General features: G+C 56.3%; 2 protein-coding genes across 2 annotated transcripts in view; one reads left to right on the top strand and one right to left on the bottom strand.

Moving 5' to 3' along the window:
• MAPK8IP2 (mitogen-activated protein kinase 8 interacting protein 2) overlaps positions 1-10,499 on the top strand; it is a 34,175-nt gene extending 23,676 nt beyond the window's left edge. The window contains exons 5-12 of the mRNA XM_058191548.1: positions 425-2,614; positions 3,228-3,303; positions 3,941-4,113; positions 5,355-5,464; positions 6,636-6,755; positions 7,500-7,570; positions 7,989-8,087; positions 9,076-10,499. Of these exons, the coding sequence (XP_058047531.1) occupies positions 425-2,614; positions 3,228-3,303; positions 3,941-4,113; positions 5,355-5,464; positions 6,636-6,755; positions 7,500-7,570; positions 7,989-8,087; positions 9,076-9,148 (2,912 nt within the window). The 3' untranslated portion in view covers positions 9,149-10,499. The remainder of the gene's footprint in view (positions 1-424; positions 2,615-3,227; positions 3,304-3,940; positions 4,114-5,354; positions 5,465-6,635; positions 6,756-7,499; positions 7,571-7,988; positions 8,088-9,075) is intronic.
• A 2,045-nt stretch (positions 10,500-12,544) lies between these two features.
• The window catches only part of SHANK3 (SH3 and multiple ankyrin repeat domains 3), a 309,563-nt gene continuing 296,396 nt past the window's right edge, over positions 12,545-25,711 (bottom strand). Inside the window, 1 exon segment of the mRNA XM_058191734.1 lies at positions 12,545-19,584. Within this exon segment, the coding sequence (XP_058047717.1) occupies positions 19,041-19,584 (544 nt within the window). The 3' untranslated portion in view covers positions 12,545-19,040.

The raw sequence follows: 25,711 nt of genomic DNA, 5'->3' as shown, positions 1-25,711 counted from the left end.
TGGGCAACTGTATGGGTTGACCGACCCAGGTGAGGCCGGGTGCCCAGCCCAAATTCAGCAGCTGCTTTCCAACCCGAGCTGGCAGGAGAGAGGGGTGAGGATCAGTGGGGGGTGGGGGGCAGCACCCTTCCCTGCCTTTCCTCCTCCCTTCCAGCCATCTGTGGGGAGGGGAGAACACTAAACTGCATTAAGGGCATTTCAGGCCTTTGTCTACCAGATGTTACTGTTAAAAAAAGGGCTGAAGATTCCCACTGGGTTGCGCTAACAGATTCCTTTATTTTGGGTCAAAAAAGGGGAAAAAAGATCAACTTGGCTCTCATAGGATCAGGATGCTGCTTTTGATTCAGTTTCCAGACTTTTGATAAGAGCGTAAAATGGCTGAGTTTTTCAAGGCCTAAACGGAGCCACTGTCTTTCCTCCGCAGAGCGACCGTCTCCCTTGCACGCCTGTCTCCAGGACGGACCCTGCAGGGACGTCCAGAGCAGCAAAGGGCCGGCTGTGTCCCGGGCCCCTGGCAAGCCCTCACTTTTTGATGCCGAAGGCAATAGCCAGGGTCTGCAGAGAGGCCCCCCTGGGGGGGAGGATTATAACATGAACGTTGTCTCCACGGTGCAGCCTCCTTCCATCTTGACCAGCGCAGCATCTGGGAAGCCTCCTGAAGCTCAGAGCAGCCCTCCGCTTCTCAGTTCTGCCTCCCAGACCCACAGCCGCAGCCCTCCCAGGTCCCCTGCCACGGAGAGCTACTGTGCCCAGTTCCAGAGGGATGCCGTGGCGTGCCAGGAGAAAGAGGGGAGAGCTGGCTTGGCTGGGGACCCAGCGGGGCACAGACCCCCCGTGGGTGGGGTCCGTGCCCCACTCTCTCAGGATGAGCCTACCAAGCGCCCCAGAGAGTCCGTAGAACCCCACGCAAGCCCAGTACAAGAAGTGGCTGCCCCCCTGAGCTCCGAAGGAGAGGGCACTTTGCGAGGACTGCCCTCTGCCTCCTCCGATACCACGTCTCCCTCCTCGGACCCCGGCATAGAGGCTGATCTCACCAGCCGGACCTCCAAGGCCTTCCCCCCATGCACCCAGCACTGTGAGGGCCTCAGCTCCCCCAGCTCCGACTCTGACGTGGAGGGGGAAATTGAGGCAGCCTTCGCATCTAACGGGAGCCGCTTGGCTAGCAACATGATCTCCAGTATCTCTGAAACGGAGCTGGACGTGAGCAGCGAGAGCAGCAGTGGCCGTTCCTCCCACCTCACCAATTCCATCGAGGAGGCCAGCTCCCCAGGCTCCGAGGCTGACCTGGAAGCAGACCTGGATGCCCCGGGCGTGATGGGTTTGAAGGACGCCCTCCTGCTGGATGCCAAGAAGGAAGAGGAGGGCACGCGGCTGCCCGCAGAGGAGAGCCTGCACCCCCTCAAAATAGAGGAGTTCTACGAAGACCCCTCGGTGCCCGTTGACCAGACTGAGCCGCCTCCTTCAGGCCATCTGGAGCTGGAGATCAACCCTGACCACAGTCTGGAAAGCCTGCGGCGATCCTTCTACCTGCCGGTGGGGCGCCAACTCCTGTGCGATGGGGCGGAAGAGGAAGGGAACAGCGAGTACGATTCTGAATCGGACTCGGAGTCGGAACCCGACCTGAGTGAGGATTCGGACTCTCCGTGGCTGCTCAGCAACTTGGTGAACAAAATGATCTCAGAGGGCTCCTATCCCATCAAGTGTGCCGACGAATGCTTCCCGGCTGCTCACTCCCTCTCTGACACTATTTCTCCGGCCTCCGATCTGGAGCCGGAGATGCCCAGCGAGGCCCTGAATGACGCCCAGCCCTGCCCGCAGCAGAGCATCGAGCTGGTGGACATGGAGACGCTGCGCTGCTCCCTGCAGGGGGCCGAGGAGGAGAAGCCCCTGGGGGTCCATCCTGCGGTGGAGAAGGGCTCTCAGGCAGGGCACACGGGGCCCTACCTGCTCATGAGCAACTCCACCAATGACGTCATCGCGCCCGTCTTCCCAGGGCGGCCCTATTCTGGCTGCCGCATCAACCCTGTTGCCGCCAAAACCTTCCCCCCCAGGGAGCCCCCTGGCAAGGCCGACCCAGCTACGGAGGAGGAGGAGGAGGAGGAGGAGGAGGAGGAAGAAGGTGCCATCGATGGGGACCTGGACTCAGGCATCTTGGAGGACAACGACATGATCGATGACATCCGGTTAGAACCCAAGGAAGGCCTGGATGTCTCCACGGCCAAGACCAACCGCTGCTTCAGCCTGTCCTATTCCCCCGAGGAGGATGCAGGGCAAGGGTCCCCTTTCGGCCAGGCGCTCCCCCTCCCGCCACCCGCGGGGATGCTGGACGACTCCCTGGCCTACGACTCGGTCAAGTACACCCTGGTGGTGGACGAGAACACCCAGCTAGAGCTGGTCAGCCTCAGGCGATGCACTTCCGTGCTGAGCGACGACAGCGAGCTGCTCCGTGCCTGCGACGCCACTGACCCGGAGGATGCCGCCAGTGACTTTGGGGAAGGGCTGGGGGCTCCTGACGGGCGCAGCTCCTCCTCGGAGGACTCCTCCCCGGAGGCCGATCTCCACTTCTCCAAGAAGTTCCTCAACGTCTTTGTCAACAGCACCTCCCGCTCCTCCAGTGAGTGACAGGTGAAAGTGGGGGACGGGGGTCGGGGGGGGTCGGGGGGCTTTCGCGAGGCTTTTGAGGAGACCGGAACAGCCGCTGTGGCGTTCGGCCCCTTCCGTGCCTTTGCATGTATGGGCAGTCCTTGACTTACAACCATTCATTTAGTGACAGTTCAAGGTTAAAACATCACTGAAAGAAGTGACTTATGACCCTTTTCCCCACTTATGACCGTCGATTGGCAGCTGACTCATATTTATGATGCTTGGGGGTCCATTTGATCCCCTTTTGTGACCTGCTGACTAGCGAAGTCCAGGGGGAAGCCAGAGTCACTTAACAATGATGCCGCTAACTGAAAAACAACAATGAGAGTCACTTCAAGCAAGGAAAGTTGTAAAACAGGGCAAAACTCACTTAACAAATGTCTCACTGAGCAACAGAAACTCGGGCTCAATTGTGGTCATAAATCAAGGACTGCCCATATTTTCCTTGGTTCCCGAAACTCCAACCTCTGCCCTCTCCTCCCACTCGTTTTGCGCCCCCTGCCCTGGCTGGTCCCCCCTTTGAGCAACCAGACTCCCCGTTTCCTCCGATTCGGCTCCCCCAGTGATGCGTTCTCTGCCCCCAGGCACCGAGTCCTTCGGCCTGTTTTCTTGCATGGTGAATGGAGAGGAGAGAGAACAGACCCACCGAGCTGTGTTCAGGTGAGCTGTGGGAGGAGACTCACCTGGGGTGCTCCTCCTGGGCTGATCCAGGGCAGGGAGCTTGCGAGGGAAGCGAAGTTCAGCCCCTGGAGCCGGGGCCCTCTTGACCCCCTCCTAGGTATGACAGCGAAGCCTCAAAAGGGCCCTCTGACCACCTGCCGGGTGTCTTTCCTCTGTAATTGGGACCTTCAACTGCCCGCTGGGTTGGGCCGGCCTCACTTTACCTCTCCTTTCAGAGGCGCCACGCAAAGTGGGGTGGAGTGTCATTATTCAGTGTCCCTGGAGATTCTCAGTCAACCAGGACATGGTTGTCCCAAAAGTGCTTTTTTCTAAAAGGCAACTGGACTTCCTTGGGTTTTTTCCTTGAAAACATTTCGCTTCTCATCCAAGAAGCTTCTTCAGGTCTAGCTTCAGTTCTTCCGCTAGAGCTGAAGAAGCTTCTTGAGTGAGAAGCGAAACGTTTTCAAGGAAAAAAACACAAGAAAGTCCAGGTGCCCTTTGGAAAAAAGCACCTTCGCGAGTGCTAGTGTTACCGGCTGTCGGCCGGGGCAGGAAGGAGCAGAGGGGGCAGGCTGGCCCCCCAGAAGGAAGCCGGATGGCCTCCTGAAATGCCCCCTGGGGCTCTTCTCTCTTCCAGGTTCATCCCTCGCCACGAAGACGAGCTGGAGCTTGACGTGGACGACCCGATCCTGGTGGAGCTGGAGGAGGACGACTACTGGTACCGGGGCTACAACATGCGCACAGGGGAGCGTGGCATTTTCCCGGCCTTCTATGCCCATGAGGTGGTGAGCCAGGCCAGGGACGTGGCAGGTACGGCGCAGGGGAAGGGGAGGACGAAGGGGGAGGACCTGCCTCTCTCTAGCTGCTCATGGTGTGCCTGGTAGTGTAGCAGCAGCCCAAGGACCACAGAGTGCCCGCTTGGCTGGCTGGCTGAGAGGAGGAAGCACCTCCGTGGGGAGATGCTCTTTTTGGATGCTGAGACTCAGAAGGGCAAGAGAGCCTTGTGGGTTGGCCGTCCCTGCTCCTATCTCCATGGTGGACTTTCCAGACATACATATAAGAGATGGGAGCGGGTCTCCTGCCTTGAGTGCCGACCACAAGGGCCATGTCCTCCCAATGTGGTTCCTCCCACTGGTCATTCTGGTCAACAGCATAAGAGAGCTGGAAGGGACCTTGGAGGTCTTCTAGTCCAACCCCCCTGCTCAAGCAGGAGACCCTCTGCCATTTCAGAAAAATGGCTCTTCTCCAAAACTTCCAGTGATGGGGCACCCCAAGCTCTTCCACTGGTTAATTGTCCTCACTGTCAGGGAGTTTCTCCCTAGTTCCAGGTTGCTTCTCTCCTTGATGAGTTTTCATCCTTTGCTTCTTGTCCTGCCTTCAGGTGCTTTGGGGAATAGGTTGACCCCTCCCCCCTCCAATACTGGAATACGGCTATCATGTCCCCTCTGGTCCTTCTTTTCTCTAGACTGGGCAAACCCAACTCTTGCAACCGTTCTTTATATGTTTTAGTCTCTAGGCCTTTAATCGTCTTAGTTGCTCTTCTTGCATTTTTCCCAAAGTCTCGGCATCTTTTCTCTAATACGGTGGCCAAAACTGGACGCACCATTCCAGGTGTGGCCTTAGTAAGACTTTAAAAAGCGGAACTAATCCTTCACGTGATTTTGATTCTATGCCTCTGTTTATGCAACCAAAGATTATATTAGCTTGTTTGGCTGCTGCCACTCACGGCTGGCTCGTGTTTAAGTACCAGCTTTCAGTACCTTGTGACGTGAGATGGAAACCCGGGTCTCTGCCGCCAGGACTTTGCAGCCTAAAAACGCAGCCTTGCAAAGCAGGATGGAGGCTTGGGGAGTCCTGGAGACCTCCCCATCCCTTCAGTTGGTGCTCCAGAGGTCCCTGAGGAGATGAAGGTGGTGGAAAGTGGCCCCCTCCAGAGAAGACCTGGTCTTCCAGACTCCCCTCCCTTTTTGGCATGGTCCTCCATGGGTTGGGGGGTGCCGGAGGTGGGGGAAGGAGGCCGGGCCAGACGTGACTCTGGGCATTCCTCGCAGGGCTGAAGCGGAATCCCTGCTGGGTGGAGCACTTCAACGTCCAGTTCCTGGGCTCGGTGGAGGTGCCCTACCACCAGGGCAATGGCATTCTGTGTGCGGCCATGCAGAAGGTGAGTCCTGTGGGGCGCTGAGGGGTCTGTGTGCCAAGGCTGCCTTAGCGGGGCTGGACCTGCACCACCCTCGGCGGGAGTCAGCACAGCACAACAGCCACCTTCCCAGAACACCCAGCAGCCGCCTTCAAGCTTTTTCAATTTTATTTATTTCGAATGGGGTGACAGAATATGGCATCAGTGCACAAGAGCCACAAAAACAGCACTTAAAACGTGGGTCAACATATAAAACATCATTGCACTGAATTTCTATGGCGATTCAGTCATCCAGATCAGGGTTGTCCTAAAGGGTTTTCTGGGCTTTCTTGTGTTTTTTTTCTTGGAAAACGTTTTGCTCCTCATTCAAGAAGCTTCTTCAGTTCTTGAGAACAGAAGAACTTCTCCAGAACTGAAGAAGCTTCTCGGGTGGGAAGTGAAATGTCTTCAAGGAAAAAAACCAAGAAAATCCAGTTGCCTTTTGAATAAGCACCTTTGGGATTACAGTGAATTATTTTAAAAAAACCCAATATGAGCGATGAATAAAATAAAATTATGTATGAGTGGCTAAGCCTATGGCCGGATATTTAGATCACTTAGTCATTGGTAGTTCTTACAGGCTTCTGTCACAAGAGGATGTAAAGTTTGTGGGATGTTCCCATGGGCCCCCGTTAAGATTATCAACCAACTTTTGTTTTGCCAATATTGGCAATCGCTGCCATGGTTAATACGGATCCGGCTGTCCAGTTTCTCCTTGGGAGATCAGAGCCAGAGGGGCCTTGTGCAGGATCAGACGCCAATTGAAACAGACTTGGCTAGAAGTCGCCCCTTCCTGGCGCCAGAACCTTCTCTGTCCAAGGTTCCACAGCAGATGCCAAGACTCTGATGGTGAGAGTCGTGGTGTGTAGACAATGATCAGTTGGCCTCCCGTTTCTGCCCATCCTTTTTTGAGGCTGATTGTCTTCTTCTCGCTGCCTTGGTGGAGGCCACGTGCTGAGCCAGTGCTGGAAGGAAGCCTTGCGTGACGCTTAACACAGGTGCTCCCTGCTCTGGGATGTCCGGGTACCCATCGAACCCCAGGTTATCCTCGCCCAGCGAATAGGCTTAGGCCAACCTGGGTGTGAGTCCTGCGGGGAAGGGTCTTCCGTGCAGGGTCCCGCTTGCCAGGTTGAGCCTGCTCTGCTCCTCTCTGCAGATTGCCACCACCCGGAAGCTGACCGTCCACCTGAGGCCTCCAGCCACCTGTGACCTGGAAATCAGCCTGCAAGGCATCAAACTTATTCTGACCGTCAATGAATACAGTCAGGACGAAGAGGTGAGGGTCTCCCGTGGGGAGGAGGGGAGGGGGCCGTTGGAAAGGGAGCGGGGGCTACTCCCGAGTAGGAGCCAGCCTCGTCAGTTGCAGACTCAACCCTGCCTGCCTTCCACGTGCAGAAACTCCCTCCCAACCTGCTCAGAGTCACCGCAGGCTGAGTTCAGCTACTTTGCTTGGAGAGACTGGGGGTCTAAGGTCTTGTGCAAACTCAGTTTGGCCACACTAAATGTTAGCTGGCTTATTAACCATGTGAAGCCTGCTGCAGGACGGCCTGGTCCAAGGCCAGCTGGGCTCGGCAGGGATGTTGGCGCAGCCATTGTGCTTCGACCAGTGGGAGGGTGGGCTCTTGCCCAATCCTTGCCCAGTTCCCTGCAGAGGAGGGGCAAACCTTTGATGGGAGGTGGCCACCAGCTCTCTTTGCCCTCCCCAAGGATTTCCCTCTCTCTGCTACCTCTTTGCCCCAGAGCTGCAATGGGCAGAGGCAGCGCTGTGTCCAGAATCTCGGGAAGCCTATGGGGCACAGCGCTGGCTGGCTCTTTTGCTGGTGGGCCCCCCAATGGCCATGCCAAGCTCCACGGATTGCGGGGGGACGTAGCCTCTGAGTGGGCAAGAAGGCCAGGTCAGATGGGCAGCCTGTGGCAGTGACTCTGGAAAGGCCTTCCTACTCGGGGCTGGGCAGGGGCGGCTGGCATGGCTGCCTCCTTACCGCCTCTTTCCTTCCCTCCCTCCCTCCCTCCCTTCTAGTTGGAGCGCTGCAGCCATTTCTTCCAGATGAAGAATGTCTCCTTCTGCGGCTGCCACCCTCGCAATAGCTGGTGAGTGGCTCCTTCTGCAAGGGGTGCCCGCTTGAGATGGCACGGGCTGAATTGGCAGGTTCTGGCACCACGGAGGGAAGTGCCCCAGTGGGCCTCTCTCTTTGCAAATGGGCCGCTGGAGCCCCCTTGTGGGTTTGCTCGCTCCGCGGCAGCTGCTGGCACCGGTCAGCCAAGGCTCTGCGGTGGGAAAGGCGGGCAATGGCAAAGCCACACAGAGCTGGTGCTGCTGCTGGTGCCAGGATGGGTTTGAGACTCTGGTGCCGCCCTACGGCTTCTGACGCTGCAGAACCAAGGAGGCAGGGCTGGCCCCGGCCAGTGGCCTGCTTCCCTTCCCCCCAGCTGGAGAGGCCTGCCCTTTGCCCCTCCCCCTTGGCAGCTGTGCCCGCTTGGCCTCAGCACGGCTGGTCTTTTCCTGCAGCTATTTTGGGTTCATCACCAAGCACCCCGTCCTGAGTCGCTTTGCCTGCCACGTCTTCGTTTCGCAGGAGTCCATGCGGCCAGTGGCCGAGTGTGTCGGGTAAGTGGGCAGGGAGGCGCTGCTGCAGCCATGTCGGTGCCACCCAAGGAGGCAGAGGGGATCCTAGCAGCCACAGGCACCCCAACTCTTCAGGGCAGAGCAGCCCTTCAGGCTCGGGGGAGCCCAAGTCACAGATTGGGCGGGAGGTGAATTGGCCACTGCCAGGTGCCCAGAGCCCCCCAATCTCGTCCTGCCATGAAGGGAGAGCAGATGACCCAGCAGCAATTCTGCCCCCTCCCTCCTTTGCTGGGGTGCTAGTGGAGTTGGGCCGGGTGAAGGCTCCTAAGGATCTGGCTGTGCCCCTCCAGAGGGGTGAGGCGGGGTCTTCTTGGCCGTGGAGCACGATCTGGCCTTCTGATTCGGATGGCCCCAATTTTTTTTTTATTTGCATTTCTATCCCGCCCTTCTCCGAAGACTCAGGGCGGCTTACACTGTGTCAAGCAATAGTCTTCATCCATTTGTATATTATATACAAAGTCAACTTATTGCCCCCAACAATCTGGGTCCTCATTTTACCTACCTTATAAAGGATGGAAGGCTGAGTCAACCTTGGGCCTGGTGGGACTAGAACCTGCAGTAATTGCAGGCAGCTGTGTTAATAACAGACTGTATTAGCAGTCTGAGCCAAGAGGCCCTGTATTCCTTGCACCCCAAGTCCCCTCAGCCCATCGTTGCCCAAAGAGGTGACCTCACCCAGGAATGGGTCTGAATAGCAGCAGCCCCTCCCACGGCACCCATTGGCACAGGGGCAGCCCTACATATCTTGGGACACTGCTGGGACTTGGTGTAAGCTAGGCACCACCCCAAGTGGTACACCTTGTCCTTGGGGGTGGGCGTTTGGTATTCTTCAGAGAAAGGGGGGATTAGGGGTGCTCTCCCCCTCCTTTGCCTTGGGGGTTCCCAGGTAAGTGGGAGAGGGCAGGCGTGTGTGGCCTTCTCCCTCACTGAACAGGGGTACTACTGACTCAACTCTTCCTCCTCTTTGTAGCCGCGCCTTTCAGGAATACTACCAGGAGCATCTTGAGTTTGCTTGCCCCACAGAAGACATATACCTGGAGTAGGACGTGAGCTGGAGGGCAGCCCCTCCCCCCTCCCCAGTTTCACACCCCTTCAGAGAGATGGACCCAGACGCCTGAGTCCTGCCAGGCAGCCCAGCCCACGACTCCCCTGCACGAGTGGGGCCTGGCATTGGGGACTTTGGGGCCCAGGCTAGTCTGGCGGTCATCTTGCCCTCTCTCCACCTTTCCCAATCCCCCCCACCCCCCACAATCTCCCAATGTGGCCAGGGGAGCGGATGCTTGGCAGGGAGGAAATGAGGGTGGAGAGGAGGGATCCTGAGAAGGAATAGCTTTCCTGCTTGTTCCCAAGAATTACGGCCTTTGTATGAGGTCCCTTGTTTGGGCTGGAAGGAAGGCTGGGAGGGATGGGCAAGCATGGATGGGCCCCTCCCTTGAAGAAACTTGCCTGGGGAAAGGGCTTCCATCTGCCAGCCCCCCCACCGGCCTCCCTTCATTCCTTCTTGTTGGGGAGGGCAATGCCTCCCCCGCTCTGCTCCCTGCCTCCCCTCTCTGCCTGGCCTCGCTGCTCTGGCTCCCCACTCGGTACGTCGGTTTTTCAAGAAGAGGGGCTGTATGTGTGCGCACACCTCCCCCCCATCACCTGCCCCCCCCCCTGCATATTTTCCTGTTAATTCTCACCTGCCAGGGGCAAAGCTTGAGTTGGGGGGAGTGCAAGATAGACCCCCCCCCCGCATGCTGCATGGCAGCCAGGAACCCAAAGAGAGTTTCTGCAGGCAGCTCCTTGGCGGAAGTGGGGAAATGGGGGTCCACCTGTCTGGGGGGGGGCAGAGGGCATCTTCCTTCCCTCTGGTCCTGCTGTGGCTAGGAGGCCCCTTCTGGTGGAGGGGGGTGTGAGGAGACGAGCAAGGACTATTCCACAGATCACCATTTGCAGAAAACCCAGGAGCCCCTCCCCCCATAGTTTTCTTTTGCGGAACCCCCAGGGCACCGGTAGAGGGTCGGCCTGGACTCCCTCCCCAGCTCTCCTCTCTGCCCCCCCCCCCACGCCCCTGCTGTGCCTGGTAAACGCATCTGCTTGCCAGCCCGCCTGCCTGGACCCGGTCCGAGCTGAGCTGAGTAGTGGCCACTGCTGTCTGTTCATGTAACGATATTTATCTGTAACTTCACCCACCAGGAGCAGTGACTTGTACAAACCGGACTAGGGACCCTCCCTACTCACTGCCTTGTCATGAGTTGGACTTTCAATAAAATATATGCTTGGTGTCACCGCGGGGCTGTGTGATTGCTGCATTTGGGGGCAGCTCCTGCGAGTCCTGGAGACAAAAAGCTATGGAGAAGGGTTGCAGGAGTTGGGTATGGCCAGTCTGGAGAATAGAAGGACTGGGCGGGACATGATAGCAGCGTTCCAGTATTTGAGGGGCTGCCACAAAGAAGAGGAGGGTCAGATTATCTTCCAAAGCCCCAGAACAAGAAGCAACAGGTGGAAACGAATCAAGGAGAGAAGTAACCTGGAACTACGGAGAAACTTCCTGACACTGAGGACAATTAACCAGTGGAACAGAAGCTGCCTCCAGAAGTTGTGGGGGCTCCATCGCTGGAGGCTTTGAAGAAGAAACTGGACAGCTACTTGTATGGAATGGTAGAGGGACTCCTGCTTGAGTGGGGGGTTGGACTAGAAGACCTCCAAGGTCCCTTCCAGCTCTATTCTGATTGATGGATTGATTGGCATGGCCTGAAAGGCAGCAGTGAGGCCAATGGCACCTTGTCTGGCAGCTGCTGGGGTTGTAAGGGAAGGGGTGCCCAGGGCAGGCCCCCGCAGCCGCTGCCTGCATCGGGGGGAAAGCACCATGGGTGCCCTGCGCCAGGGTCGGGGCTAAAATGGGAGCCTCGCAACCAGGGCACCTTCAGGATGTGCTGGCAGGCGTGGGGGAGGGGAGGCCCCCTGGTGCAAGTATACACAGCACTTCATTTAGCGACCGTTCAAAGTTACAAAGGTCCTGAAAAAAGTGACATGACCGCTTATCATACTTGGCTACCTTTGCAGGACCCCCAGGGTCACGTGATCGGAATTCAGAGGCTTGGCTACTGGCCTGTACTTATGACGGTTGCTGTGTCCTGGGATCACGCGGTCCCCTTTTGCGACCTTCTGACAAGCAAAGTCAAGGGGGAAGCCACGTTGCTGACTTAACTGCAGTGATTCACTTAACAGCTGTTGGGTAGAAAGGCCGTAAAATGGGAAAAAACTCACTTAATGAGTGTCGATGTGGAACCGGTCGTTGAGCAGACGAGTGCTGGCTCCCCACAGCCTTTCAACGGTACCTGTGCAGGGCAAAGGATGGACACCTGTGCAGGGGGGCCTCGTCCCATGACTGTCAGATCTGCCATGTTCAGCCATGAATTGCAAGGGAGGGGGGGAGGGGGGAGGGGGGCCTGAGAACGGGAAGAGAAACAGCTGCAGGCCTGACATCTTGACAAGAACCACAGGTGCCAAACCGGAACGAAGCAGCCTCCAAGGGCCCCTGGCCTGGGAACCGAATGCGAATCCAGAGTGAGAGATGCCAAACATCTGAGCCGTTCCCAAAATACCATCAGAGCATCCTATTGGACACTGATGACCTGGTCAAAAGGGGAAGTGCAACCTTTGCGTGGGAATAGTCGGACCTAGCTTCACTTTCACTACAACCACTTAACTTTAGTCCAAGTGCCTATCGCTGCAAACAAATGGGAGCCGAGGGTCTTTCCTTCCTAAATGTCTAAGCTGGGGCCCGTCTGACGATGACTGCAGTTGGGACCAGAATTCCCTTTGTTAAGCAAGGCAGTTGTTAAGTGAGTCACCCTCATGTTTATTATCTTCTCTTTGGCCACAATTGTTAAACAAGCCACAGCAATTGTTAAGTGAATCCAGCTTCCCCCATTGACTTTGTTGGTTGGAAGTCGGCTGGGTCACGTGGCCCTGGGACACTGCGACCCTCATAAATTCATGTTGGTTTGCCAAGCACCCAAATTTTGATCACGTGACAGTGGAGATGCTGCAATAGTCGTAAGTGGGAGGACCAGTTATAAGTTACTTTTTTCACTGCTTTTGTAACTTTGAAGGGTCACTGAAGAAATACGTGTCCTGTACTGTCCTAGCGTTGAATCCCACTTGTCAGAATTTAATGCCCGTCTGCCAAGAACCCGGGGTGGGCTGGAAGGGAGGGAGCGGGAAGGCCTGGGGGAAAATGACACTGAACCGACACAACAAAAGATCCAAAAGAAGAGACCAAGGGAGGAGAGCTGAACTGGCAAAAGTCTGGCGGGAACTCTCAGAGTTTACGCTACTGTAATTCACTTGACTTCTTGTAAACTCGACCTTTCTCAGTTGTTTTTGCTTAGAAGCCCAAGCTGAGGCAGGTCTGACACCACCTCAATAGCAGCAATAACCAGACCACAGCCCAGTGATTTCTTATAAATTTATTACATAATAATAATAATAATAGTAATAATAATAATCATCATATAAGAAACATAGATCTCTGTGTGTCTGGGGGCGTTATCACAACATCGGGTCAGGAGGTGAGTGAGTCGAGCCTCCCTTACTCTGCAGAAGACGGACTTCCTCAGGAAATCGGTATAAAATAAGGGGTGACGTCAAACTGACCCTGTCAATTAATAAACCTTCAGCCAAACCAAGGGGGGGGGCAGCAGCAGAGGGGGGGGCATGGGGGACGAGACAGACGGGGGTGGGGTGAGACCGTGGGCCTTGTCTGTGTGCATTTTGGGACGCAGAGCTGGGAGCCCTGCTCGTTTCTGGCCCGACCAGGCAGCAGCTGCAGGAGCTCCTGGGCCTTCAGGGGCGGCTGGGGTGTGTGGGCAGGGGTCCCTGCTTGTTTCCAAAGCCCAGAGAGGTGAATGGGCATCTCGGGGGTGGGAATTAAAGAACCACATCAAGACCCCAATGAAAAGCCAGCAACCTTAAGAAAATCTCAAAGCAAAACCCCGTGACCCAACTTTATCCAGAGGTAACAAAAGTCACTGAGAAGTCATGAGAAAAATCACAGTCTCTCCGGGGCAGCTGAGGCTCACACCTGGCGGAGGGGTGTGTGTCTCAGGAGGACTCCCCCCTCCCGGGAGCCCCGCCGGCCTTCTCTGGGATGGCTTTGGGAATGGAGGAAGAAATTTGCTGCGAGGGCCTTGAGGATGGGGGGAGGGTGGGCGGGCGGGAGGGTGCAATCCAAACCAGGGATGGGCAAGCTGGGGCATGCAAGTGACGTGCTTCGCTCCAGCCAGGGAGGGTCGCCTGCCTTGGTGCCAAGGCCAGGGACGCCGACGGGGCACAAGCGGGTCCTTCTTGCCAAGCAGGCAGATTAAGCGCAGCAGAAGAGGAGGGCAGCCAACACCAAGCCTCTCGTGGCAGCTGGGGAAGCGAAGGCAGAAGCAGATGGGGGAGCTTGCTAAGCAGGACGTGACTCGCACTGGGGTCTGGGGTGCTGCGGGGGAGGAGCTGAGCCTTTTCACAAAGGGTGAGCCTGGAGCCGGCTGGACAGGCAGCCAAGGCCGTCTTCCCTGCTGTCTCCACTTCCAGGTGAACCATGTGGTGGCGGGGAGTCCCTTCCCCTTGCAAAGCTGAAAGCCAAACCACGAGGAAGAGGATGAGGTGGCTTTTTCGTGGACAGCCGTGGCTCCTTTGGCGACCGGAAGGTGCCCACAAGAGTGGCTGTTCCTCCTCTGGAGAGGGGCAGCCGAGCCCTTTCCCTGCTTTGCCCAGCTCATTCTTGGGGTGGATATTTAGGGGTCAAGGTACCAGATCAAAGGAGTGACCTTTCCTGCCTCTTGCTGGGGGTGGATATCGTGGCCTTTGGCCAACTTCCCTTCAGGGCAGTGACTGGGAAGGTCCCTGGCTGATGCAGACCCCCACCCAAGAGGTCCACTTGGCGAGAGGTCCACTGGGGCTATTTTTGTTGTTTTGGAAAGCATGGGAGGGTGTGTGTGTGTGTGTGTGTGTGTGTGAAAGGGATTGTTTTCACTCTGTCTGGCACCAGAGTCCATCGGCCGTTTTTTTGCTACAGACCTCTTCCCCAACCTGGTGCCCTCTGAGCATGTCGGGCTCCCCACCCTCTGCCTGCCTGCCAGCTGGGACCCCTCGGGGTCTGGCCCTCCAGGCCAAGGTGGCCACTGGGAGGGCGCAATCCACGCTCGGCCACATTGTGCCTCGATCTCCCTGGCGTGGCCCTCCTGGCTGTTTGGATCCTGCTCTGTGGAGACTTCCCTGCAGGGCTGGGCTGGGGCTCAGTTGCCTTTGCAGGAGCCCTCCAGCCTCTTGGTTTGGGAAGAAGAGTCATCAAGTGCTTCCCCAACGGGGGCGGGGGGGGGGCTGAATTTGCCCCATGTGCCGCGCCCCAAGAAGACCAATGGGGAGCCAACCCCAGGTCAGTCAGCAGGGCCTGTTCCGACGCAAGCAGGGAAGAGCCCCTGTCTAAAAGAAGGGAGGCTTGTGAAAAGGGGGGGTCTCCCCTCAAGGACTCGGGAACACGGGCGGCGGGTCCCTCTGCGCACCCCGGGGGTCAGTGAGGTGACTGCACGGTCCATGGCCTCCCAGCCGTTACGGGGAGGGGGGGGCTTTGAGAAAAGCAGGGGTGGAGCTTTATTTGCGGGGTGGGCGGGGAAAGAGGCGGCCTTGGGTCTCAGAAAGGAGGGGGCTGCCGTTTGAGATCGGGGGTCTCGGGCCAGCCCAGGCAAGGGGGCCGAGGGGGCGCTTGAGCATCAGGGCCGGGCCGGGTTTCGCGTTCCCTGGCGCGATGCCTGCCGTCGGGACTTAGCCGTGGTGGCCCCGCTCCGGTCAGCCGAGGCTCCGGGGGGCGTCACGCAGTGTTTGCCAACACAGGTACGGCTGCAGCTGCTTAGCGGGACGGGCTGGTCGGGGCCCCCCAGGCGAGGGGCCCGCGCTGGCCTCCTCGATTGGCAGGAGAGCAACAGCCGCTCCTGCCTCCCTCGAGCGGCGATCAAGAGGAGGCGTCCAGCTTTCCCGGTCCCGAAGGGAACTTCCTGCAGACGAGGGGAGGGCAGTGCGGGGCGGGGGTCTGCAGTCTTCGGGCCTCCGCGGGGAGGAGGCCGGGCAGGCGGCTGGGCAGGCGCGTCTCCTCTGGTCCCAGAAACAGCTGCGAGAGGGACGGAGACACCGGCTCCACGGCACGCGGAGCGGAGAAAGCGCCTGCCGCGCGTGGGGGCGGCCCTTAGCCCGGCTGATGAACGGCCCTGGCCGGGGGAGGGACGGAGGGAGCGCGGCGGCGGCGGCCTGGGCACCTCGCTCGCAGCCCGAAAGGCGGATTGTGGGCAGCTCCGGAAAAATTGGGGAGGGGGAAGCTGATAGGTTTCCTGGGGCCTCTGAGACCCCGAAAGGTGAGGGCTGGACAGCCAGAGTCTCCTTCGGAACCCTTCGGGAACCTTTTGAAAGCCAGGCGGCATCTGCTTTTTAGAGGAGGGGGCCTGGTGGGCCTTGCCTGGCTTTGGCAGCGAAATGGAAGCGTTTCCTCCTTTGGCATCTGCTTTTGCAGGGACTACATGGCCCCCCCAGCGCAGGAGGGGCTCTCCTGGAGGGAGGAGGAGGGGTTTGCTGGGTTGGGCCCAGGGAGAGGCAGGAAGGCAGCTGAGTTTCCAGGTGCCCTAAGAGAGGCTTGGGGTCAATCACAAACCTTTGGGGTCTCATGAAGTCTGGAGACACCCCAGAATGAAGGACCCAGGGGGCCCATTTCCACAGCCGGGGAGATGCTTCTGGGGTCCTTGCACCCTTTCTGACCAGGAAAGCCCGTTCTGTGAAAGGGCCAATTTGTAAAAATGGGATAAATGGATTAAGGGTGAGAGGTTAGCAGCCTTCCGGTATTTGAGGGGCTGCCCCAGAGAAGAGGGGCTCCACCTATTCTCCAAAGCACCAGAAGGCAGGACAAGAAGCAACGGGTGGAAGATCGTTCGAGAGAGAGAGAGAGAGAGAGAGAGAGAGAGAGAGAGAGCAGGGAAGGACTTTCCCTTTAGAGGTTGTGGGCGCTCCATCAGGGGCGGGTGTGTGTGTGTGTGTGTGTGTTTCAAGAAGAGTTTAGACAGCCATTTGTCTGAAATGATAGGGGGATCTGCTTGAGCAAGGAGTTGGACTAGAATACTTCTGAGGTCCCTTTCCACTCTGTTATTCTGTAAAAGATGCCGGGGGCTGGGGGTGCGCAGCTGACTGGGGGCGCCCGAGGTCCCCATTGGGGTTTGTGCTTCCTGAGAGGCTGTCTCAGGAAGCTGCCCCCTCCCACTAGCTGGGGATGATGGGAACCGAAGCCCGACACAGTTGGAGAGCACCAGATGTGGTCACACAATTTGTGTGTGACGTTCGTTGCCTTCAAAGTAACCCCAAACAAGTTTTTCACATGGATGGGAAAAAAGTCCAGGCTGTGCTAGGTGTCCCTGGGATGTTGGGGCTTCTTAAAATTTTGGAATTGGAAGACAGCTGGTTTCTTTCCTCCTCCTGTGACTGGGAGGTTTAAAATTTGGAAATGCCATCATGGGGGGGGGGTGTCCGTTCAGGGAGGTGGGGGATAGACCTGGTCCCCTCCTCGCACTCTTCCCTAAGGGAGATCAATTCTGGGGGTGGGGAGAATCGCAGAAAGGACTGGTAGGATCTGGGTGTTGTAGGTTAATGGATTGGGGGAGGGGCTGGTGTGGCAAGCATTCCTGGCAGATGCCAAGACCCGCTGAGCTGCTTCCAGGAAGAAGAGAGCAGCCCACCCCCAGCTAGGCTGGCCCCCTGCCCGGCTTTCCTTGGGCCTTCAAGCTGGCAGCCCCCCCACACAGGGAAGAGACCATGCACTCGCCAGCCCTTCTACGGAGCAGATGAGAACCCTTAGCAGGAAGCAGGTTTCTGTTGGCGATTGGTAAAAATGGGGGGGGGGGAATCTGGGGATCTATGAGGGTCAGTGGGGGCCCTTCCCTCTAGCACCAGAAGATCTAATGACCCTGCAAAGGAACTGGCTGGGCTGCCCTAGACGGAGGCTCCTGGTCTGACCCTCGGAAGTTATTTGGTGCCCATCTCTTTCCCCCAACCTGCTTCAGAGTCCAAGATTTTTACGCCTTGAAAATAAAAACAATGAGCTCATCTTCAAAGGTGCCGCTGGGTCTCCTCTGATTTTAGGCCAGGGCTGTAGACTGAGAACTCTCCTCCCGCAGAGGAGCCCCAGGTGCAGGAGGTTGGGGGTGCAGGGAGGCCACTTGTGACCGGGGGGGGGGGGCGCGTTTCTTTGGCCTCTTAAAGAAAAGGGGACGGACCAGGCGCCAACCACAGGGGGATCCGAGACCGGCCCCGGCTGGGAACCCCTCAGGACTGCCGTTCCTTCCACAGGGCCTGGGCTTTGCAAAGTGTTTGGGGGCCCCCGCCTTCTGTGGGTATTTTGGGTGCAGCAGCTCTGCGGTTGGGGCTCCCTGGCTTCAAGAGGGAAGGCGAAAGACTTGGGGTTCCTCCCTGCCTGCTCCTCTCTGTTCTTCCCCAGGAAAGCAGGGGAAGGGGCTTGAGCAAGGGAAAGAGGGGTGTGTGTGTGTGTGTGTCTCGAAGGGGGGGAAGCAGCTACTCTGGTCAGGGCCTGTCCAGCAAGAATGGAAGACTTCACACGTGTCCCTAGAAGCCAGTGCAATGTTGCCTTTTGGTTTTTTTTGTTCCTACCCCCAAATCTTTAAAATTCAGAACATCTAAAGGAACTTTTAAAAGATTCTCTCCCCCACCCCTTTCATTCAGTCACTAAAAACTCCCACAAGCATTGCAGGAAGGAGCCCCCAGGCCCCCCCTCTCCCCCCAGCAAGATAGAGCGTCAGTCAACCGTTAACTAAACAAGGTGGCTATAGATATAGATATATAGATATTTGTTCTTTTTTTCCCCTTTTCAAATATATAGCTGATTAAAAAGATGCAAAAATGAGTGACTAGGACGGGGGGGGGGGTTTCCTGCTGTTGGGCATCCTCTCCTTGGGTTCACCAAACCTACAGAAATGCAGAGAGATTAAAAGACCCCCTTCGACATGTCCCGCACCCCCAAAGCCCCCCCTCCCCACCAGGGCTGGCCAAGCAGCAGCTGCCGGATCCGCCCTTTGCCTCGCTTTGCACCCCAAGCATGCTTCGATCCATGCGACATCAGCCCCGCTCACGCACCAGGGCACAGCAACAGTCCTCCAGGCGGCAGTGCCCACTCTCCTTGGGGGTGCCTCTCCTGGTCTTCTCCTCTTCCTGGCCCCACTGGGTCCTTGCGGGGCAGGGGCAGGGCCAGGGCCCGGGGCTGTGGGTGGGGTCGGGACTGGGGTGGATGGGGGCCCTCCTGAGCGATGTTCCCACTTCTGCCCCTTGACCTCTCTTAGGAGCTCCTGCTGACCTTCACAGGGAGAATTCCTCCGGCAGCAGCAGTCGCTTGGGTGCCAGGCAGCTTCCCTCCCTCCCTCCCTGCGGCCAATGCACTGAGCCCCTTCCCCAACCCCAACCCCCACTGGTCAGTCAGCATCTAGCCTTCCAAAGGCCGCAGCACCACAACGTATGAATAGTGTTAAGGCCCAGCTGGAGTCTGCAACCCCAGCGCAAGGACCCCTTCCCCTCTTAACACCCTGTCCCTCTGGCCTCCCCTTGGGGCCCATGCCATGGTGTTCCTCACCTCGCCTCTCCTTCCCCAGAACCGCCTGTCCAGCAGTGACTCTCTTGGGGAGGGGGTGAGTTTCTGTGGCCCATGCCTGTTCCCGAGGAAGGGAGTCTGCACCAGGGTGCCCGGGAGCTGTGGGGTGGGAGGGAGAGGAGGTGCCTGCCCATCCCCCGTCTTTCAGTGCAGCAGTCCGAGCAGGACAGGAAGAGCATCTTGTGGGCTCCTGTCTACTGGCCTAGCAGGAACAGCCCCGCCTGCCCCTGAGTGACGCGGCCCCGGGAGAGGAGCCCAGGCTGCCGGGATGGTCAGCTGTCTGTCAGCTGTTTGAGTGCCCGCTCAATGTTCATGCGGTGCCCCACCCGCGTGACCCCCAGCTCCACAAAGTCCTCCTTGGTCAGGGCGGGCAGGTGGGTGCCCTCAATTTCATTGTCCTCAAATTTGTCTCGATGCTCCACCAGGTTAATGCTCTCCAGCCAGTCCCCCACGTCGTATTTGTTCCAGAGCTGGAGGGGTTTCTGCATGAAGGGCCGTGGGGGATGGAGGGAATGCAGGGGGGGCCCCGGGGAAGGGGAAGGAGAGGGGGAGCGGCTCCGGGCACTGACGCTGCGTACCACGAAGCGTACCTCCTTGGGTTCGTGTGGGATGGAGAGACTGGAAGATTTGAGGATGGTGGGCGGGGTGAGCCCGTAGGGCCGGACGGTGCTCAGGGGGTCTGTCCTATCCAGGGCAGGCTTTACCGGACTGGGAGTGCGGCGGGTCACAGGGTAGCGGCTGCCAGGACGCACGGTGTAGGTGGTGCCAGAGCTGCGCTGGGAAATGGTGCTTAGTTCTCCTAAACTACTGAAAAGTCTGTGAAGACAGAGACACAGAGAAAGAGAGAGAGAGAGAGAGGGAGAAGCAGGTGAGAGAAGTGCCCAGACACAAAACAGGTGCACACACACACACATTCCCCACACAACCAGCAAGGCCACAGATTCTGCAGAACCCTCAGGGGAGATACCTCTGCCACCCCCATGAGCTCTTCTGCGTGGGTCCTTCTGTGCAGGCTTTCTCTCCCAGACACAATGAGGTTGGTTGGGTGGCTGATCTTACCCAGGAATTGATCCCCCCTCCAACTTTATCCTCCTAAACCCCCCAAAGTCCTTAATTCCTGCGGTCCACCACCTGTCCCTGCAGCAGAGGTGGGGATCTGGGGGAAGCAGGATCTCTGGATAGGGAGAAATCCACCCTGTGGAGTGCCAAGAGTATTTGTCTGAAATGGGAGAGGGTTTCTTGCTTGAGCTAGAAGACTTCCAAGATCTCTTCCAACTCTGTGATTCCGTGAAGACTCCCTGGTTCAGCTTCAGGGGCCATGTCCCCCATGTGCCAGAATTCACTTGCCTGGGAGGGAGGAATGGCTAGCTTCCTGCTGGTGTTTTTCATCAGCTCTGGAAGCCCCCCCAGGACTCTGGGAAACCGACTGAAGGTTTCCTCCGAGTAGACCCAGGGGAAGCTCTCTGAGCCATGGGGATAGCCAGCCTTTCTGAGAGAAGGAACTGTGTTACTCAGTGTCTGGGCCAGGGCTCTCCAAACTTGGCAACTTTAAGACTTGTGGACTTCAAGTCCCAAAATTCCTCAGCCAGCCGTGTTGGTATAGATTATTTTCCTGGACAGAACAAAAAGGGACCGAAAGCTCGTTTGTTCCTTTTTGTTAACGTGTGGTGGAACCTGTAGCTGAAAAGTTGGGGAAGGTGGAATTAAGAGAGCCTCTAGCTTGGAATCCCTGCAGGGGAGAAGCAAAGGCGATCTGTCCCCTCCCCCCATTCTCCAGACGGCTTATCCGGTTGTTCTCGAGAGCGAAAGTAAGTCTGGTGAGATTGCAAGAATAGGTGAGAAGCAGTAGAGACCCTTTTCGGATCAGTTCAGGTGCCATTCTGGTTCCTTGCGCCTGAGAAGTGTGGCACTCGGAGTGGAATGGTTCGGCCCAAAAGCTAACGCTTCTTTTCTTAGCCTCCCCTTGTCCAATGTTGTGAGCACACGGAACGAGCAAGGGATGGAGTTGTGTTCGGCCTGCTGCTTTTGCTGACCAGGGAGGTGATCTTTGAGATGCCATCCTTCTGGACCTCCCTCTGAACCAGGAAGCCTTTGCTCATCGCTTTCTTCCTGGTCACCAGGAACCCGTCAAGAACCAACCTCTCCAGCGCCTAAGGGGTGAAAGGTTAGTCTCCTGTCCCATTTCTGGGGACGGAGAGCTGAAAGGCAGAGGGGCAGGCAGGACTTTGGGCAGCTGGGACTGCTTGGAGGCAGGGGGAGAACAATTAACCAGTGGAATGGCTTTGCCTCCAGAAGTTGTGGGCTTCGTCACTGGAGGTTTTTAAGAAGAGACTGGACAGTCACTTGTTTGAAAGGGTCTAGAGTCAGGGGGTTGGACTAGAAGACCTCCAAGGTTCCAGTCTGAACTGAATGTTTGAATTCTGTGAGTTGACGTAGAAAAGGCCTAGCGGTTGGGGACTCCTTTGGTCAGAAGGCGGGACTGCCCCCTCCCCCAAGGTGGGTGGGAACTGCCCAAGAAGACGTGTGCAAAAAGGCTGAGCCAGTGGGAGCTCTGGAATCCTCTCTTACACAGGAACAGCAACAGAAGAAGAAATGGATCCCAAGTAGACCTTGGGATCCTTGAGTGTGGATGAACGATCTGGCCTGGAGCCTTAGGAAGACAACAGCATTGTGTCACTGCTATCTGGCAAGATGTTTACAAAATTGTCCTGAACTTGTTCCTTTGCTCAGTTCACCTGCCTTGGACACTGGCGTCTGTTCCTGTGCAGGAAGGATGCAAGATGGAGAGACCAGCAGCAGCTTCTAAGAAACTGGGCAATGAAACCAAGCTCTTCACAAGACCAGCTTGCCTCTTGATCAACAAGTGGCCTTCAGACATGATGACGACCTCCAATTTTCCAAATTTATAAAAGCCAACAGTCATAGAGGAGAGGTGTCATGGCCACTGGTCTTGAAACTTTTGATGAGTGGCCTTGGGGGACAAGAGGATGAGTTGCTACCAAGACAACAGTCAGATAAAAGAAACCCGAGTCGGGCCGACTTGTAACCAGAGAAAGCATCTCAGACAAGACACTCCTTAGTTCTCAGGAAGACGAAGGAAGGAAGTGGGGATGCAGGTTCCTAATCGAAAGGTTCTGTCACTATAACCTTAGAATAAAGGTAATATTAACTTCATGATTTGGTTTCCTACTTTGGTCTGCCTTGAACTCCCTAACAGCTGCTGGAAGAAGACAACGGGGCCTTCCCAGGTGGGAGCTTGGGAGCCCCTGAGATGTCTCTAGTTTGACACAGCATGACACTGTCTGATGGACAGGGATTTTCTGCCTGCCACCTGGCCGGCTGCATCTTATTTGGCTCTACAAGTTCCACAAGGCAGAAGACCCCGCTAGGATGAAGCCCCAAGGCCCAGGCCTTCTGCCCCATCCCTTTCCTGCTGCAAGCAGATGCCGGAGGTGGCCCAGCCGTGTCCACCAGCCAGAAAACAAGAGTGTGTTATGTAGGGAGATCTTCAGCACCAACGGCCTTCTGAGTGTTTGCATGATCTTCAATCACACATGTCTGAGAAAAAATATGTTGCTTTCCACAAAAGGGAAAGTCAGGAAAGGAAGAAACGGAAGCTATGCCAGATGCCTTCAAGGGGAAAGGCTCCTCCGCTCGCCGTCACCGTAGCAGACATTTCAGGGCCTGCAGCAGCTGGCAGCTCTGGCCAACGCTCAAGAAGTGACCCGTTGGTTGGACAATGAAGAATGAGCCAGGTCCATGACAGAGCGAAGAATGCCTTCACTGGACAAGCCGTCCTTCAATGGACATGGTCAGGACGGTTCTTCATCCTTCAACAGGCACGGAAGGCCTCTCTCCAGTAGAAGGCCTGGCAGGCTTCGGACTTTGGTTAGCTTGGGATGGACTGCAGTGTGTGGCTTGGAGCCGAGTGCATCCAGTTCTTGCAAAAGCTTCCTTCAGTCTGTGCTTTGGCCTTTTTTTACTAAGGGCTGGGAGCCACGGCGTAAGACTGACCACATTTTGAAGGCTGCTCTGCAGAATTAGCCATTCTTGGTTGGCCAGGCAGAGATGCTCTTGGCCCACTTAGTGGCAGAGGCCGTTCCCAAGAGCCACATGTTTGGTTGAAGGCGAAAACCCCGGTTAATCGTGGCAAAGTCTGAGGTTCGGCTAATCAACCTAAAGCAACAGCAGTCAAGTAGAATGAAGAGAAGCCCAAATTTAAAACCCTCTACATGCCGGAAGTATTGAGGAACTAATGTCCTACAAGGGCTCCTTCCGACCTGCTTGCTCCCAAATAATTCTTCGGTTGGCCTTAGCAGTGACGGTGGGCTTTGTAACGCAGGAAAATCACAGCAATCTGGAAGGAAGGAACCAAATGAAAGGCAGATCTTCCTCATATGTCAAACAGCTGTCTGTGACCTCACCAGCAGATGACCAACTGACCACCTAAGACCTATAAAAGCAGAAGAGAACTGAAACAAGACACTTCAACCGAAGTTCAGCTAGCCTGGTGAGGAAACCTTCAGAAACGAAACGAGCTCGGAGAACAAACCACCCCCAATAATAGTTGTCTCTTTTGAAGACTTCTTTCTCCGTTGATGGCGAGACAGCGAGAAAGAAGGTTCCATCGCAAGACAGCTTTTTAACACAGGGCAGATGGAGAGTTTAGGAACATCTCCTTGAGCTGAATGTAGAACCCCAAAGGCAGGAATGAAATCCAATTTTTTTCCCTACCGGTTCTGTGGGCGTGGCTTAATGGGCATGGCAGGGGAAGGATACTGCAAAATCTCCATTCCCACCCCATTTTGGGGCCAGCCAGAGGTGATATTTGCTGGTTCTCCGAACTACTCAAAATTTCTGCTACCGGTTCTCCAGAACCTGTTAGAACCTGCTGGATTTCACCCCTGCCCAAAGGGCTTGTCAGTTTAGAAAGGATCTCCTCCCTGTGTCCAAAACTGATGAACATGGAATGGGAAGCGTATCCTCTATCCAATATTCTTTTACCAAACAAAGTCTTCCCAGACTTCTAGAGAAAAGAAGCACATTAGCAAAAATAAGCAATTTTAAATTAAATTTAAAATACTAAAGAGTAAATAATTTGCTTCATGTTCCCACGCGGACAAAAAAACTTGAAAATCCATAGTGTGGTGTTGCTTTAAACATTTTCCACAGGTCCTTGGAACAAAAATGGACTTTCTGTTGTAGGAGCAAGAATGGACACAGCAGAGTTTTTTAAAAAGGGATTCTGCTGAGTCCTGAACTGCACTTCTCAGAGACTAAGGACATCCTCAACAACAACACCAAGGAGGAGGAGGAGGCAAAGTGGGAGTTGCTTCGGTGGCTGAAGATCCCAAGCAGACACCATGTGGGTAACGGAGTATTTTAGAAGATGCTCAGCTCTCGAGAGATTCAGAACATAATGAGGGTGGTAAAAATGCCTTCAGTCACAATGTGGGCCATGTTTTACAAAGACACCAGACCAGGTATTATGGCCGCCAGGAACTCCAATCCCTGCTCTAAATCGTTTGAGAAAAATGTAGGTTTTTCTCCTCAAGGTTTCCAAGAAAAAAATTGACCACCATTTGTCCAAGATGATACAAGCTGTCCTGCCATGAGCAGGGGGCTGGATTGGAAGATCCCTTCCAGGCCTAGGATTCTACATGAAAATGTCCAGACCTGTCTGACTGTGGCCATCCTACCTCACCTTTACACTCAGTGGCCTCTAGCTAAGCCATATGCGAGTGTGGTGGTACTTTGCGCATCTCCCTTGACTTTTTTCCTCAAGACCAAAACTTTTTCTCATCACGCAAGAAGATGAAAGCAGCAGCACTTGAGAAGATACGGTCGGAATTCAGGCCAGGTCCAGGTCCACTCCAAGGTGGAGACAAAACATTCTTTCAGGATCACAGGAGTAGATGGAGCTGACGCAGGACCAAGCTTATGTCCATCTGGGGGGGCTTAGCCAGCCACGTGGTGGTGGCTCCGAGGCCGAGTGAGGAGCCTCCTAGGGGGCAGGACTTTGATGAACGGGCCCACCTGAGGACCTGGGTGGAGAACTGTCACGAACATCTGGGCATGAAGGTTGGGTCCACCCTGCTGGTAACATGCAGCAAGACCCACCATCAGCCTGGCCTGTCTAGGAAGGAGAAGCTCATGGGCTTCCGGGTGGCCCCAGGCTGCCCAGGTTCTGGATGATGAAGAAGAGCCTCTCGGAGAGCATCAGTCACCCAAGGCAGTGGGATCACCCTGAGGAGGAAGGGGACTCCTGGGATCAGGGGTCTTGGGGTTCTTCCTTGGTGAGAGAACAGTGATGGGTCTTGCATGGGACTACAGAATCCTCAGTGCCCCCCCTCCAAATGGCCACCCATCCCAAAAATGCTTTGGACCTCAGCTTCCAAAGGAAAGGCAGCACCCCCTTCCCTGTCTTCCTATCTGGGCCAGCTTTACTCTGGAGGACGGGCCTGTTCCTATCAGTGGGGCCTGCAGGCAGGGCGACCCCCTCTTGCTTTTGGAAGCCAGCCGAGTAGCCCCGGCTTCACTTGACCCCAAGGCCCACTTGGCATCCGATTGCAGACGGGCACTTCCTCCTGGGATTCCGGGGCACAGAACATCACCAGACAGATATCGACATGCTGGGTCGGGCAGGCTGGGGAGGGACGCAGCCACACAGTCCTGCAGGCCCTGCCCTCCCCCTCCCGGCAGCCCCCAGCCAGCCCACAGCACACACAGCAAGCAGCAGCAGCAGGAGTGGGAACTGAGGAACGGACAGAAGACGGACGTGGGGTTGCTATGAGATGAGAACATGCTCACTTACACAGCTTGCCCACCCTCCTGAGGCCTGAGGTGGTGCTAGACAGAGCAGCCGAGACATGCAGATGGGAGAGCAGGAAGAGAGGCAATGAGAAAGATGTTAGCATCCATCCAAGGCACCAGGAACCACACT

This window comes from Ahaetulla prasina, chromosome 7, assembly GCF_028640845.1.
Source record: "Ahaetulla prasina isolate Xishuangbanna chromosome 7, ASM2864084v1, whole genome shotgun sequence".
Taxonomy (NCBI): Eukaryota; Metazoa; Chordata; class Lepidosauria; order Squamata; family Colubridae; genus Ahaetulla; species Ahaetulla prasina.
This window is presented reverse-complemented; position numbering and strand designations above follow the sequence as displayed.